The sequence below is a fragment of the Lampris incognitus genome, chromosome 16 (genome assembly GCF_029633865.1).
Source record: "Lampris incognitus isolate fLamInc1 chromosome 16, fLamInc1.hap2, whole genome shotgun sequence".
NCBI classification, from domain to species: Eukaryota; Metazoa; Chordata; class Actinopteri; order Lampriformes; family Lampridae; genus Lampris; species Lampris incognitus.
This window is the reverse complement of record NC_079226.1, coordinates 27,132,375-27,149,599: the sequence shown is the minus strand read 5'-3', so window position 1 is coordinate 27,149,599 and position 17,225 is coordinate 27,132,375. Positions and strand designations below refer to the sequence as shown.

Below are 17,225 nucleotides of genomic sequence, written 5' to 3'. Positions count from 1 at the left end.
AAAATTGTTAAGGAACTGCAGTCACTTGACACCCCATAAACTTGGGGTAATCTACTATTTACATGTGTGGTGATATGGGTATATCCCTTAACTCTTTTTTACCATTATTTTTTTTCTGTATAATCTATAATTTCATTTTATAATATTGTTTATTTGTCTTGAGTATACAAGCTGTGTTTTCTCTAATTGGCTAGGCGGCCAGGCTATATGTTTCTTTGTTTTGTTTTGTTTTGCTTTTTTTGGGGGGGGGGGGTTGTCTTTTTTTCTATGTTGAAGTTTGGTACTGTTTTTTTCAGTTTTTCTATGTAAATGTAAACATTGACTTCATATATGTATGTACAATATTTTGATTGTAAAATTTCAATAAAAAAGGTTGTGGAAAAAAAAAAACACGAACCAAGCCAGAAATCTTGGTATAGTCATGGACTCAGACCTGAATTTAGATAGCCACATTAAGACAATTACAAAGTCGCCTACTATCACCTGAAGAATACATATCAAGAATTAAAGGATTTATGTCTCAGCAGGATTTGGAAAAAACTTGTCCATGCATCTATCTTCAGTCGACTCGACTACTGTAACAGTGTCTTTACAGGTCTTTCTAAAAAAATCGATCAAACAGCTGCAGCTTATTCAGAATGCTGTTGCTCGAGTCCTCACCAAGACCAAGAGAGTGGATCACATCACTCCAGTCCTGAGGTCGCTACTTTGGCTCCCTGTCCGTCAGATAATTGATTTTAAACTATGCTCTTGGTTTATCCACCACATATCTGGAACATACTTACTGAAAACTGCAGGTCTGCTACAACTCTCAGTTCTTTGAAATCTACGCTGAAGACTTTCCTCTTTGCCGCTGCCTTTTATTAAATAAAGCTTGAAGCTTTTGATTTTCATCTTACACTGCACTGTAACTTTCGCTCTTTTTATTGGTTTTGGGTTTTTTTTATTTGTTGCCTTGTGTTGCTTCTCTTGATGCCTTTTGTGTTTTGTGTGGAGCACTTTAAATTGCCTTGTTGAGCAGCTGTGCTGTGTGGATAAATTTGCCTTGTCCCGTCTTGCCTTGGTGAGGGGTAGAGATGGGAGTGTTGGCCCTAACATGCATTTATTTTGATGTCTTCTTAGCTACTATGCAACAAATAGCTGGAATAATCTTCCAGAAGATTTGAGACTTGCTCCAACACTGACTACTTTTAAATCCATATTAAAAACGTTTATGTTTATCATTGCTTTCTGCTAAACTGCAAACCTTGCACTTTGACTTATGCAAAGCTGTAAACCTTGTATTAACTTTTGATTTCATTCTTTTATTCTTTAATTGAAATATCTTTTTATGAATTACTTTTAAATCCTTTTTAATTGTATGTTTTATTTTTTTATGTGAAGCACATTGAGTCTGCCTTGTGTAAAAAATATGCTATATAAATAAAGTTGCCTTGCCTTGCCTTGCCACTACTACTACTACTACTACTACTACTACTACTACTTTCAGCTGCTCTCATTAGGGGTCAACACAGTGGATCATCCATTTCCATCTCTTCCTGTCCTCTGCATCTTCCTCTGTCACACCAGCCACCTACATATCCTTTCTCACCACAACCATAAACCTCCTCTTTGGCCTTCCTCTTTTCCTCTTCCCTGGCAGCTCCATATTCAGCATCATTCTCCCAATATAGCCCTGCCTTACACCACTGTATTGTTTATAAGGGTGAGGATACCTGCAGTCAGTTGAGACTTAAGAGGTCACTCAGATGAGTGATGAAACGTTTCTCTCAATAAACGTTGTGTCCAGATGAACTGATTCAACTTTCTTTGGATTTCGTACCTGGATTACTGAGCATGAATCAAGACACGATGTTGTATGATTTGGAGACGCTGGCACTGACGAAAAGACAGGAGGCAGAGCTGTAGGTGACAGAATTGAAGATGCTAAGATTTTCATTGGGAGTGACAAAGAAGGACAGGATTAGGAACATGTATATTAGAGGGACAGCTCAGGTTGGACGGTTTGGGGACAAAGCAAGAGAGGCAAGATTGGGATAGTTTGGACATGTGCGGAGGAGAGATGCTGGGTATATTGGGAGAAGGATGCTGAATATGGAGCTGCCAGGGAAGAGGAAAAGAGGAAGGCCAAAGAGGAGGTTTGTGGATGTGGTGAGGGAGGACATGCGGGTGGTTGGCGTGACAGGAAGATGCAGAGGACAGGAAGAAATGGAAACGGATCATTCACTGTGGCGACCCCTAACGGGAGCAGCCGAAAGATGAAGAAGTAAATCATGTGATGCTGTTATTACACGGTTTGGCCACTATGTCAAATTTGCTTCAAAACCCGGCGCACTTCCTGTATCCAGTTCCCTTTATAGGTCCATGCTACAGCCGCATACAGCTAGTAGTAAGCCGGCAGCACCGTATATGTCTAACATGAGCGCGCAGGGCGGCGCAGTCCCGTCCCGTGCCCTGGCCCTGACGCGCGTTCATTATGCCTAGAAAAATAACTCTGGAATCGGCTATCAGGGAATTTTACAACTTTTAGGGCATAATGGTTTAAATGAGGGCTATTTAAGTATTCAGACTGGGAAGTTGATGTACCTCAAAAATAATCCGCTGATTTACAGACGTTTCACAATGCAAGTCTATTGGGAAAAGTCTTTTTGGGCCAGTGTGCGCCACGCGATGATGTAATTTCATGGTTTGGCCACTATGTCAAACGCTTCAAAAGCCTGGCGCACTTCTTGCATCCACTTCCTGTTCCCTTAATACATCCACGGTCGGAACCCAAGGCTGGCGGCATATTGCTAGTGCCAGCATCGCCGAATTTTATGAATGAATGAACACAAGATCCAACAATGAACATGTAATCGTAACCCGAGGCTACTCTCATGTCGATATGAACAAAGGTCTCATAATCTCAAACACAATGGAATGTGTTATTCTGGATTCGTTAGAGCAAATCGGGTAAGAAAGTGCAATACAAGTTAAATAGCTAAATGCCAAATTAGCGTGCTTAGTCAAAGATATATAACGCTAACTCTCTAGCCCGTTAAGTTTGAACGTTGACTGCTAAGCCTACAGTCGACTTGTTAGCTAAAAGTGGAGAGAGGTATGGCCACACAGTTAAAATGTGAATTGAGGGAATGCTGGCCACCTCAGTGAACGTGAACGTGTTTTCGATGAACGTCTTATTGTTCTGCTGTTCACCATTTCACCAGTTATGATGGCCCTCTGCTGGAGGAAAAGGCACTTACTAGCGCTGCAGAAGACGGTCTGTATTCGCCTGAGTACGTTAACTTATGCAAGTGGCTTGTATCCAGACTAAAAACGGTATGCGATCTAGAGGAAAGCATTTCTTCTGGTCCAGGTGAGCCACATCGCTTATGCTTCCTTGCAAAGCATTAGCGTGTTGTTGTTGTTGTTGTTGTTGTTGTTGTGAGGTTGTGTGGCGTTATGTAATGCCAGTGGTTGAGTCAAGGGTTATCTCTCCCACTCTTGTGTTCTCTCTCTGTCCCTCCAGATGACATTGATGGCATGAAGGTTGAGATGAGTGGTTTGCTGAAGGAGCTGCACTGTCCATATGAAGAAGTTGTTTCAGGAATTCTCAAGGACATCCTGCAAAATAGAAGGGATTATTTAAAGCTTGTCTGTATGTGGCTGCTAGCAATCCTAGATCGTTTCATTATCATGGGGTCACATGTTTAAGGGATGCCTTCAAAACAAGGCAGCCTTCAGAGCAAAAATAATATTCTAAAGCTTGTCCGTACATAGGCTTGTAAGACAACATTTAGGCCTAAATGATCCCTTGGTATCACCCATGTAGTAAATTAAGATTTGTATTAATTGAGATTAAGATGGTTAAGATTTTTATATTGCTGTAATTATAAGAAGTAAGTGTGCTGAGCGGACAGTAAATTAAGCCAACATGTTTTTCTCTTGTCCTCTTCTCTTAAGTGTTTCTCAGCTCTGAGCTTCAAGCAGCACAGATCGTGAGGATAAAACAAGATTCTGCTAAACAACAAGAACAGAGCCCAGAACATCAGGAAGTTCAGGCAATCTGTGAAACACTGAAGCTGCCGGATCCCAAAGGACAAGATGTTGCCAAAGTATTCTCTGAAGTGGAACACGAGGTGTAAATAGTTAAAAATCTTGATTTTAGTGTGATTTTTGGTGCCAGCTACAGGTCTAGATAAATGCCTGCCCCAACCCTTCCCACCCCTATGTTCCACCTGTTGGTGGTCCAGTCACATGACAATAAACACTTAATGCTAACTTTACTGGGCCCTGTGATGGCCCGGCGGCCTGTCCAGGGTGTCTCCCCGCCTGCCGCACAATGACTGCTGGGATAGGCTCCAGCATCCCTGCAACCCTGAGAGCAGGATAAGCGGTTTGGATAACGGATGGATGGATGGATGGAAGATAAAACTAAATGTAAATGGGATAAACACTCAATTGAATAAGTAGCTGAGGATACAACAGCCCGGAGAGAAAAAATAGTGAAAACTTGCTATCTTCCTTTGTATTCTCCCAACGCATTATACTGTGTTTTTCATTTTAGATAAACAAAGTACTGAAAGATCTTCCAAATGTCCGTATTGGAGAGCCAGTGTTAAAGAAAGCTGTCAGTACTGACCAGTGGGTAAGCACATAAAACGCCTGAATTTAGCCAAAATAACTGAATTCCTATTTCCCTCTTCTGTTGGCTGTGATATCAGCATTGCTATGCACTTGCATTCATTCATGCAGTTACTATATGTGATAACAGTATGGATTTATCTCACTGTGGGCCTTTTCTGTCTCCACAGGAGAAGCTGAACAGTATTAACACAGTCCTGTCCTCAGAGTATGAATGTCGGCGCAGAATGTTGATCAAACGACTGGATGTCACAGTGCAGTCCTTCGGCTGGTCAGACAGAGCCAAGGCATGTTTATCTGTCCATCAGGTTTAAAATGTCCCGGTTTCTTGTTGTTGTTTTTTTCTGCTGTTAAAATTTAAATATAACCTGTCAGAAATGTTGAATACAGTAGTGGCATTGAAGGGAACTCATCATTTTATGTCATGAAAAGGGATCCAGTTTTAACTCTTTTCAGAAAAGTGGATTTAAAAAAAAAAATATTTGGTCTTGCTAGGTGAAAGTGGACAGCATGGCAAGAGCCTACCAGCCCAAGAGACATTCTCTGAGGCCACAGCCATCCGTGGGCATGGCCGAGCTGCTAGCTGCCAGGGAAGACATCTGTAATGTTGTGAAGACTAGCAGTGGTTCCAGCCGACAAAAGACTGCCTGCGCTGTCAACAAGGTACAGCAGCTCACCAGCAAAAATGCTCCCTTTTATCTCTGCATGTGAATTGTAGTAATTTTTTTTTCTTCAGCAAGAATGTATTTAGGTGTGTTTCTTGATATCCCCACACCTATCCCACAGACATAGACACACTAACCTTTACGCTTGGTGTTAACATTTGATCTGTAGCCAGATATCCTATCTGGATAAAGAAGAAAACATTTTGGTGCAAATGTGCAGTCCTTACTGCGATTGAAATCAGATCAGATCTGCCAGACCATCTCTTCAGGTTGTCTGGCTTGTATTGTGGTCAGATTTGCACCAAAACAGCCAGGTATAAATGCAAACTTTAAAGCATGCTCACTTTGGTGAGAAAGTACCAACAGGGGGTACAAAAGTGGTCCCGGCAGCAAGTAGTTAAATATTGCAGCTCATTCTGAAGGATGGCATATAGTAAGTAGCCAGACCTGCCTAACCTGTCTAACTTTTGTTGGAGTGACATAAAGTTGAATCAGGTCATCTGGACACAGTGTTTATTAAGAGAAACGTCTTGATGCATGCTCAATAATCTTGAAAATATCTGTCAATAAACGTTGTATCCCGATGACCAGATTCAACCCTCTTTGATATTAAGATGAATATTTCATCACTCATGTGAGTGACCTCTTCAGTCTCAACTGACAGCAGGTATCCCCATCCTTATTAGCAATACAGTGGCATAACAACCAAAAACAACAATCAGTTTCATATGCTAATTTCCGTGACCATTATCTAGAGTTACAATGGCAACATGTACTATTCACAGAGGATTGGGGAATGGTTGCAATCACAGCATTGGAAGATGACGTCAGATGTACTCTTAGCCCCCCACCCCAACCAGTTCAGGAATGGTCATTTCCTCATCACATAGATGGCCTCTTTGACTCCCCGTTCAAACGCGTCCCTCCCCATCAATGCTGTGCACATCTTCATCCTTGAAAGAGTGGCTACTGGCCTGTAGATGGGTGTACCCTGGCCTGACGCATTAGCTCTTCTGTGTTGTGCCATCCTCTTGGCCAGCGTCTGTTTGGTTTCTCCGATGTACAAGTCACGGCAATCCTCCTGGCACTTAACAGTGTACACTATATTGCTTTGTTTGTGCCGGGGGACCTGATCCTTGGGTTGGACCATTTTCTGGTGCAGCGTGTTTTGGTGTTTGAAAGCAACTGAGATGCGGTGTTTGGAAAATATGTGTCTCGCCTGTCCCAAAGCTTCCGCCACATACAGAATCATCACTGGTTTACGCTTAGACAGCTGTTGTCCTTCCCCTCTCTTCGATTGGCTGGTGCACTGTTTGGGCGTCTTACTGGCTTTGACACGCCCAGTTGGGAAAACCACACTTATCCAGGGCCTGTTTAATGTGGGATTTCTCCCCCTCCCCAGCCGTTGTGTTGGTGGGGACATTGTCAGCTCGGTGGTACGGCATCCTGATGATTCATAGTTTGTGCTCCAGTGGATGATGAGAGTCAAACATTAAGTACTTATCAGTATGTGTTGGTTTATGGTAAACATCAACAATCAAATTTCCCCCATCACAAATTACAATTTCACAGTCTTAAGAAGGCTAACCTGTCATTTTTCACATTCTCAGTGGTGAACTTGATGTGATTGTCCACAGAGTTAATGTGGTTGTTGAAATGTGGTACGGCCTGAGATTTAATTCTAACCCAGGTGTCGTCCACAAATCTGAACCAATGGCTAGGTGGTGTGCCAGGATAGGACATCAGAGCCCTCTTTTCCATTTTCTCCATATACAAATTGGCCACTATCGGTCAGACTGGGGAACCCACAGCACACCCATGCCTCTGCCTGTAGTACTGTCCCCTGTATGTGAAGTGCGTGGACTGAAGACACAGTTTCAGGAGCAGACACACTTGGTCAGCGTTAAGGGTGGTCCTATTGCAAAGGGTGGGTCGTTTTGTAATTTCATATGGACCACCTCCACTGCTTCATCAACAGGAACGCATGTGAAGAGCTGTAACGTCATAAGAGACCATTGTTTCAGCTCTCTCCATAATGATGTCCCTCACCTTATCTACAAAATCCATAGTGCTCTGAATGTGATGTTCACCTACCTGTTAAACAATGTGTAAAATACTTTGGTGTTCATGTTTCAAAGCATATGGCTCTCAGATAGCAGCTAAATTTTCTTCCTAAAATTAAGAAAACCAAGTCAGTTCTTAATATGTGGCTACCAACCACAATATGTGCCAACTTAATATGTGGCTACCTACCATTAAGTGGCCTACCAATGGGTTAAGAATAGATGCAAGAAACTTAAGAGATGTTATAGGTCACTGAGTTAATCATACTAATAGGCTGTAATGGCACATCCTGTTTATGTATCTTAGGTAAACCATACAGACTAGGTGTAGCTTCCCCTGGGTATCATCTATGGTACAAAAATATCTCAATAGCATTGTCCTGTTCTAACAGATTCAGACAATCTACCAGCTTTTTCTTGTAACCACTGCCTGGATCTCATTTCTGGGGCTCATAAGTATTCATGTCGCTAAGCAACGTCATAAATTTCTCTTAATAGTCTGTCTGGTTTAATACAACAGTGCATCCATCTTTGTATGCCGGAAGGGTGATGATGTTATTGTCCTTACTGAGAGATGTAAGCGTATTCCTCTCGTCTCTACTGATGTTAGATGGTGGCGGCTTCGCATCGCTGATGCAGGCTGAAGCTTTCGTGCACAGTTGCTCTGCTTCCGGGTCCGCAATGTTGTTTTTCCAGATTGCCAATTCCCTTGGCTGTGAGCCGTTCCACTAGTGGGAACGTGACAGCAAAATTCAGCCACTTAGCAAGGATGTCTTTCTCTGCCTGGGTGAGTTGTCTGCCGGACAATTCTTCACCCACTTGTCCACATCGTCGGCATGTGTCTGGTGTCCATCTCTCTGTCTGCCGTTGAGGACCGCCGTCCGTTGTCTGCCGATGTCTCTGGCTTGCAGCAAGTAGATCGAAATTCTTTTGCTGCCTGGTTTTTGACCTTCCGTGTTGTGCTAGTCGAGCCTTCTCCGTGAACTCAATCACACATTGGAAAGTGGCTTCATGTACACACGACATGAGTCTCTCTTGGATCTGCTCATCTTTGGCTTTCAAAGCATCGATTGGTTTGTCTCACCTGTTCGTTCAATAGCCGACTGCCTTCTAGGGGATCTTATTAGCTTGGTGGCCCTTGACCGAGGATTTCATTTACAGGCTCTTAGGTGTAACCACGCTCTGTCTGCCTCTGACGCTGAATCTCAGGTGGTTCCTGCCATCTTGCGCGCCGTTCGCTCGTACTCATGTACAAGTTTAAGGCAATCCTCACTGAAATTAGTCAAAATATCTTCATGCACGCTCAATAATCCAGGTAAGAAAATCAAAGAAAGTTGAATCAGTTCATCTGGACACAACGTTTATTGAGAGAGAAACATTTTGTCACTCATCTAAGGGCCCAGACACACCAAATCAACTAGCGGCGACGAAGGCCGACTGTTGCATCGCCTCATATCGCCTGCCGTCTGGGCCAAAAAGTAGAACTTGAACACACTGCAAAGACTACAGCCAACGGCCAACTAGCATGTACATTCTGCACTATTCACTAAGCTGAACAGCCAATCAGAGTGATCTCTCTCAGTGACGGGCTCCGCCGATTCAACATGTTGAAAAGCTGTCGACAGGGGTCCGACTAGTGCCGTTAGTGCAGGACACACCGCAAAAACTAGGGTCACAGACACTCAACGACGGCCCGACATCGGCCGACGGTCAGGTCGGCCTGGTGTGTCAGGGCCCTAAGTAACCTGTTCAGTCTCAACTGACTGCAGGTATACCCAACCCTTATAAATGATACAGTGGCATAACGACCGAAATCAACGATCGATTTCATATGCAAATTGCTGTGACCATTAACTAGAGTTACAATGGCAATGTGTACTATAACAGTATAGTACACATTGCCATTGTAACACGTTGGGGTGGCTCTCCCCAGTTTCAAACACAATTGCAGTAAAATTACCGGGGGGGGGGGGGTTGCCCCTGAATCATTATTACTGTCCTCTTTTTACATAATTGCTTTCATGTTTTAATTATTGTTTTTGATGAAAATAAACAGACTTTCTACCTTTCCACCCATTCACTTTATTTGTATATAGCATGCGATATTCTATCTATCACAATGCTGACAAGTTGCTGGGGTTGGGCGGTATCCATGTTTTCATACCCAGGGTTTATGGTATTGGCGGTGTAAAAAAACAAAACAAAACAACATTGGAATTGACTGTCTTAGCCACACTATCATGCAGATTTGCAAATGTGGTCACTGCAATCTTCTGTAGTTAAGAGTTGTTTATTCGCTGATCCACATTGATATCCTGTCGAACTGTGTAATCTAATATAAATCTGGAATGTTGGTTTAGGAAAGAAATTTCCCCCCAGACAGCTTGTCAAGTGTTTGGATTGTGGCTTTAAACAACAATTTGTCCACTGTGTAGAATTACATAATTTCTTTGGCTGTATATGTTGCCACCACACCAGTGCAAGTCTTCCATCGCACTCTTTCTTGTTTGTTGGCTATTTAGTTGATTTTGCTAAAGTACCTGTTATAGCTGGTTGTGAAGGCTCAATCTGAAATATACACAAAGTGAATTATTTGTAATTCTCTTATTGATAGGCGGGCACACACTGTTATGAATTGTGAATGGACGTACAGTTACCCCGTAGTTTATTAGACAGATGTGGTGCAGAAATGTTGTCGTTGTTGAAATGGATACTGTTATCCTTTTTAAATACCCCTGTTATTGTTATACTGCCCAACCCAACACAGTACATACGGCAATGCATATAAATATCAGGTGTAAATGCAAAAGGCCTTAATAAACTGTTCATTATTCAGATAACAAATCCACATGCAGATTGTATGTTGGTACCAGGTCTAACAGATGAGGCGTGTTAAATGCAGTGAACATGGTACGCCTTCAGAATATCAAAGATGTTGATTTTACATAACATGCTGTCATATAGTATGTTACTCTGCTCTGAGATTTCTCTTCCACTGGTTCTGATCCACAGATCCTTATGGGGAGAGTGCCGGATCGTGGGGGCCGGCCCTCTGAGATTGAGGCCCCACCGCCTGAAATGCCACCATGGCAAAAAAGACAAGATGGCGGCGGTGGCTGGGGAGGACATGGCGGCAGAGGAAATGGGCGGGGAAGAGGTGGTTCTGGTGGTGGATGGAGAGGAGGCGGAGGAGGTGGAGGAGGAGGAGGATGGACTCATGGAGGGCGTGGTGGATATGGAGGATATGGTGGATATGGAGGATATGGTGGTCATGGAGGAAAGAGAGGACGATACCAATAATAATTCATACTGTTATTTTATTTTTTGGGCGGTAATGGTTAGCGTGGTCGCCTCACAGCAAGAAGGTCTGGGGTTCGAGCCTCGGGGTTGTCCAATCTTAGGGGTCATCGCAGGTTGTCCTCTGTGTGGAGTTTGCATGTTCTCCCCATGTCTGCATGGGTTTGCTCTGGGTACTCTAGTTTCCTTCCACAGTCCAAACACATGTCGGTCAGGTGAATTGGCCTTACTAAATTGTCCCTAGGTGTGTGTGTGTGTGTGTGTGTGTGTGTGTGTGTCAGCCCTGTGATGGCCTGGCGGCCTGTCCAGGATGTCTCCCCGCCTGCTGCCCAATGGCTGCTGGGATAGGCTCCAGCATCCCGCAACCCCAATTGGGATAAGTGGCTTTGATAATGGATGAATGGATGGATTTTCTTTTGTCTTTATATTTGAATTATGGGATAAGACACAGTGTTATGACCTGTACTCCGTTGTTATTGTTTTCTGTTGAGGGAGAAAACAGTAAGGTATTTTTATTATTATTATTATGTTTATGCTGATAGTCTTGCTGAAGTGACAACACACTTGTAGTATTTTGTGAAAAAGCTTCCCCAAGTTTGAATGAGCCAATTATTCTCCTGTTTTTTACTGCTAGGAAAATAGTCTGACTTCGTTAAATATATATACTAATCACTTGATCTTTTAATAGTCATGGTCATTTCAATTAAGATTTTTGGTTCATGGTCATAAGAATTTTTTAGATGATTCGGCATCTGAACATAAGTAGAGTTACATATCCAGATCATCCAAGTATGTTTCCTTTTAATACCAAGGCAGGTTAGATAATATCCAGGATGAGGACCTGACACTTATAAACACTGACGAAAAGGCAGATTGGCAAGGCAAATTTATTTGTATAGCACATTTCAGAATCAAGGCAATTCAAAGTGCTTTACATAAAACATGAAAGGCATTAAGAAAAGCAACATAAGGCAATAAGACATTTTAAAACGGTAAAAGTTACAGTGCAGTGTAAGATGATAATCCAAAGTGTCAAGTTTTATTTAATAAAAGGCAGCTGCAAACAGGAAAGTCATCAGTCTTGATTTAAAAGAACTAAGAGTTGCAGCAGACGTGCAGTTTTCAGAGCGTTTGTTCCAGATATGTGGTGCATAAAAACTGAAAGCTGCCTCTCCGTGTTTGGTTTTGACTCGGGGGGGGGGGGGGGGGGGGACAGAAAGCAGACCTGTCCCAGATGATCTGAGAGGTCTGGATGGTTCATAGTGTAGCAGTAGATCAGAAATCCATTTTGGCCCTAAACCATTCACTGCTTTATAAACTAAGAGCAGAGTTTTAAAATCAATTATTTGATGGACAGGAGACCGGTGTAGCGACCTCAGGACTGGACTGATGTGCTCCACTTTTTTGGTCTTGTTAAGGACTCGAGCAGCAGCATTTGATTGATTTTTTTTTAATTATTATTATTTTTAAGACCTGTAAAGACAGTAGTCGAGTCGACTGAAGATAAATGTATAGACAAGCTTTTCCAAATCCTGCTGAGACGTTTTTAAGAGATAAGGGTAGATCATTTGAGGAGTATTATAAAACACAACCAGAGATTTCATCAGAGGGACACAGTGTTACGAGAAATAGGGCATGTGTGTGTTGTTTTTTTTTACGTATCTTTTTAGTTTTTGGGCATTGAGGGATATTGAGGTAAGTGAGGTCTTTTGAAAAAGATGTCTACCAAAGTCACATAGCTGATTTTGCATATACCAAGCCTCAAAAGAGAAATAAAAGTATTGAAAAGGCTGGTATAGAGAAAAGAAACAAGACAAGGAGGCGTTTTGGATGACTTGGGAGTCGGCTAGAATGCAGGGATGTCCCCCCTTCACATCAGTGTGGTTTTACTATATGTTGGCCTCAGGTGGTTCTTTCTACAATATGGCTTCAGTAGTGTACATACCAAGGACATAGATTTTAAGGACTTGAGTATACTTTGAAGACCTAACCTCCTTGCTGAGTTTTCAGGTGCCTCTAACCTGAATGGAAAACAGTATTTGTCATATGACCTCATACTCTTAAAAAAACAAAACTATAAGATCTGTCATAACTGCTGCTTTATTTATCCCTCTGAATTTTGAATAAAGACTTGCTTCTATGATATTAACTTTGGCTTCAATTGGGACAGTTTTTTAAGATGGACTGCACTGGCACATCAATGCACAGGCTTTCCTGGGCTAAGAGCTCTGGGGGCCTGGATGATTAAGGGCCTCAGATTGGTCAGGTTCAAGAGTTCGTAACAATAATCCTGTTTGGTTTCATTACAGGTGGCACGGTGACGCAGTGGTTAGCGAGGTCGCCTCGCAGCAAGAGAGTCCTGGGTTCAAGCCCTGGGGTAGTCCAACCTTGGGGGTCATCCTCTATGTGGAGTTTGCATGTTCTCCCCGTGTCTGTGTGGGTTTCCTCTGGGTACTCCAGTTTCCTCCCACAATCCAAAGACATGCAGGTCAGGTGAATCGGCCATACTAAATTGCCCCTAGGTATGAGTGTGTGTGTGTGTGGGCCCTGTGTGATGGCCTGGCGGCCTGTCCAGGCTGTCTCCCCGCCTGCCGCCCAGTGACTGCTGGGATAGGCTCCAGCATCCCCGCGACCCTGACAGCAGGATAAGCAGTTCAGATGATGGATGGATTGTTTCATTACACCTGATTCAAGACGTCCTTTATGGGGAGGGATTGAAAATGGTTGTTTCAGTGAACCAGTTATCGTCTGGTGTATTGATTGGTCAGTTTGTTGCCATAGGAGATTTTAGGAAGTGACTTCATCAAAAGGGAATAATGTTCCCTTTTCCCTGAAGCTCTCATGTCTGCATCTACAGATAGAATATGCAAAACATAGATACATATAGTTATTAATAACCAAAGCTTGCTATTTGATTAACTTCAGATAACCTGTGTTGTACGCATCATACTTATGCAAGTTTTCTAAAAGTTCATTAGTAACCCATAGATTTTACCATAAAGGCACGTTCTGGTCATGTAAAGGTAAGGGAGTTTCATCTTAAATAACATTTATTGATAAATAGTGTAACATTAAGCATTAGAAAAGGGACATTTATATTTAGGATATAAAATGCATTTGCGAGTAAGCGCGAAGAAGTTCCTAGCACAACAGTGATTTTGGCTAACAGAGCATCCGTTATACTTTTTCTTTTTTATAGGCACGGTGCCCCGAAAAACGGTGTGAATTAGAAATACCGTTTAAATTGAAGAGGCCATAATCTCAAGAAACTACATTTGAAGGGGCTAGCTGCGGAAATTGCTCCCTGCAGGGATTTCAGAACAGCACGTGGGTTGTATGGTTAGGGTTTGCACCTGCACACCACTTAAAACTACTACTACTACTAGTACTTTCGGCTGCTCCTGTTAGGGGTCGCCACAGCGGATCATCCGTTTCCATTTCTTCCTGTCTTCTGCATCTTCCTCTGTCACATCAGCCACTTGCATGTCTTCCCTCACCACATCCATAAACCTCCTCTTTGGCTTTCCTCGTTTCCTCTTTCCTGGCAGTTCCATATTCAGCATCCTTCTCCAAATATACCCAACATCTCTCCACCTCGCATGTCCAAGCCGTCTCAATCTTGCCTCTCTTGCTTTGTCTCCAAACCGTCCAACCTGAGCGGTCCCTCTAATATAATCGTTCCTAATCCTGTCCTTCTTTGTTACTCCCAGTGAAAATCTTAGCATCTTCAACTCTGCCACCTCCAGCTCCACCTCCTGTCTTTTCGTCAGTGCCACTGTCTCCAAACCATATAACATAGCTGGTCTTACAACCATCTTGTAAACCTTCCCTTTAACTCTTGCTGGTACCCTTCTGTCGCAAATCACTCCTGACACCACTTAAAACGGAGACGTTTTATGAGTTGCACACATGTTCACTCCCTGCCGAAAACACCGGAATACACCTTTGGTTCCGTTGTCCCATATTTGCCCATTCCTTCAGTTGGTCCTACTATTCTGTACAAACTTGAAACGGCGTTTATTTACAAGATGTTGCCATTGTGATGCGATTTCAGGGACTCAACAACATTACACGGGGTTGAAATCACCTTTTCAACGTATTCTGGAGAAATCGTTGAAAATACCTTTTCTGAACATCTCGGTATTTAAACTGCATCTTACCCACCTCCCGTATCTCCTGATTCAAATCAGGAGATACGGAGAGATACAAAGGCGCAAGACTGAGTACACAAAGACAACTACGACTCCCAATGTGCATTGCGTTTAAAAAAAAAACTACATCCAAGCACGGAGTTCAAGATTCTGTTACCCTCGCCAGAGAAACTCCGTACTTTGATAATCTCTACGGATAAAATAATTCAGCAACAATTTTAATCAACTCTAAATGAGCAGTGGTGAATTGTTTTGCTTCCGACTGCCGCCACCGGTCTGAAGCGCAATGGTGTGCCTACTTCCGCTTTTCTTCTATTCTGCGAAGCAGTAGTGGGTTCGCCACAGTAATGGCCGTTGATGTTCATGGGTACTGTAGTTTTTGATTTATCGACCAGACTAAACAAACGTGATTTCTCAGAAACGAAATTGAAACTTAACGACTGATGGCCGTGAAATAACCCTACGGTATGGTCTTGTTAATAATCCAGGAACCTCCAGTGTTTCTCTGTTTCGTATCATTGTGGTGCTCATTAAAAGAAAAAAAATGTCCGACAGGTGAAACGAATGGGAGGGGGGTCCGGGAACCGGCGGCTCTACAATAGAGAGGTGGGCAGAGCCCCTCTATTGTATTTTAGTAGAGAATGGGTGAAGCTCGGAAACTCCACACAAGAGGGACCAGGGGCAAGATTCAAACCCAGGACCTTCCTGCTGATGATTCTGATTTCGAGCTAGAGTGCTGGACTTTTATATAGTGTAACGTGCATGGATAAGTAGACACGTTGGTCCTTGACTAACGGGTTGGACTCTTTAGTCGACTGGTTAACGTTGTCGCTTGCGGTGCAGGAAATACGGGTTCGCGTCCCGGCTGTGGCGACGGTATCTCGGACTGCCCCCCGAATTCGCTACAATATAAATGAACTTCCGTTGCATTCAAGCCCTTGCCAAACGAGTTCACACAATGCTGATTAATGTTAAGATCACTGCTATGTACGTCGCAGTCTGCAGCGCTACATTGAGTTTGCCTTGACCATCAGTCATAGAATGTTTCATTTTGTTATGTCATTATAAATTCTTATTAAAAATTGTAAATGTACGTATGTTCATTATAAATAAAAATGTATATTTTTTCCATGTCTGGCATATTCTGCAGCTATATTGAAACTATAAGTGAAAAGTGTCAGTTTTGCAATGTAATGTTGCTGTTATGATGTCAATATGACTATCAACCAATTATGTGTGATCAGGGTAGGCCTACCCTGTGATATTTTAATCAAAATAACCATATAATAAATTCATAACAACATATCAAAATCTCACTCTGGTTACAAGTATGCTGTGTTATAACATATTTTCAATAATACTTTTATGTCCTTGTCCTTTTTACACACCGTTTTTGTACATTCAGCTACATATGGCTCCCATATAACATTAATGAACAGACATCCGCCATGCTATCCTACATTAACTTTCACACAGAGTGTCACAACAAAAAAATCAATCTGCACCTTTCCAAACCAGAAACCCTGGATGACCAGTGAGGTCGGGCAGCTACTGAAAGCCTAGGATGCAGCGTTTAAGTCAGGTAACTGCGAGGCCTACAGCGCAGCCATATCCAACCTCAAAAATGGCATCAGAACAGCCAAATTTAACTACACCTTACAAATAATCAGAATCAGAATACTTTATTCATCCCCAAGGGGGAAGAGGACCACTTTCACAATAACTCCGATCCCCAGCAAATGTGGCAAGGCAATCAGTCTATCACAGACTACAAAAGCTCCAACAGCGGTCCCACTGTCCATAATGCCTCCCTTCCAGATCAGCTAAATAATTTCTACGCCTGCTTCGACACGGACAATACTGACCCAACCACAAAAATCCCCACCCATCCAGAAAGCCAGGTGCTCACTCCATCCATCGCAGAGGTCAGAGAATCACTGTGCAGAGTGAACACACGGAAGGCTGCCAGACTGGACGGCATACCGGGTCGGGTCCTCCGGGAATGCTCAAACCATCTGGCTGAGGTCTTCACAACTATATTTAACCTCTCACTGTCCCAATCCACAGTCCCAGCATGGTTTAAGACCACCTCTATCATTCCTGTCCCCAAGAAATCAACACCCATGTGTCTGAATGACTACCAACCCATAGCACTCAGCCCCATTGCCATGAAGTGCTTTGAGAGACTGGTTCTGGCTCACATCAAAAACACTATCCCCCCCACATTTGACCCACATCAGTTCGCTTACCATCCCAAAAGGTCTACGAAGGATGCCATTGTCACTGCCCTGCACTTTGCTCTGACCCACCTTGAACTTAACAACACATACATCTGGATGCTGTTCACAGATTACAGTTCAGCTTTCAACACTATCACCCCCGCCAAATTAACCACCAAACTCCTCTCCCTTGGCCTCAACCCCTCC

General features: G+C 43.0%; 1 protein-coding gene across 1 annotated transcript; it reads left to right on the top strand.

Moving 5' to 3' along the window:
* The first annotated feature begins 2,772 nt into the window (after nucleotides 1-2,772).
* fam98b (family with sequence similarity 98 member B) lies at nucleotides 2,773-11,844 on the top strand. Its single transcript, XM_056296203.1, has 8 exons — nucleotides 2,773-2,952; nucleotides 3,207-3,355; nucleotides 3,509-3,637; nucleotides 3,943-4,118; nucleotides 4,547-4,627; nucleotides 4,794-4,910; nucleotides 5,119-5,286; nucleotides 10,364-11,844. Exons 1-8 carry the CDS (start codon nucleotides 2,825-2,827, stop codon nucleotides 10,649-10,651), a joined length of 1,236 nt encoding a protein of 411 aa, XP_056152178.1. The 5' UTR covers nucleotides 2,773-2,824; the 3' UTR covers nucleotides 10,652-11,844.
* The last annotated feature ends 5,381 nt before the right edge of the window (nucleotides 11,845-17,225 follow it).

Excerpts from the sequence above, each read along its gene's own strand:
- fam98b (XM_056296203.1), top strand. The coding sequence starts at position 2,825 with ATGAACACAAGATCCAACAATGAACATGTAATCGTAACCCGAGGCTAC. Across the intron at positions 2,953-3,206 it reads GATTCGTTAGAGCAAATCGG|TTATGATGGCCCTCTGCTGG; the intron begins GTAAGAAAGTGC and ends CCATTTCACCAG. Across the intron at positions 4,911-5,118 it reads GCTGGTCAGACAGAGCCAAG|GTGAAAGTGGACAGCATGGC; the intron begins GCATGTTTATCT and ends TGGTCTTGCTAG.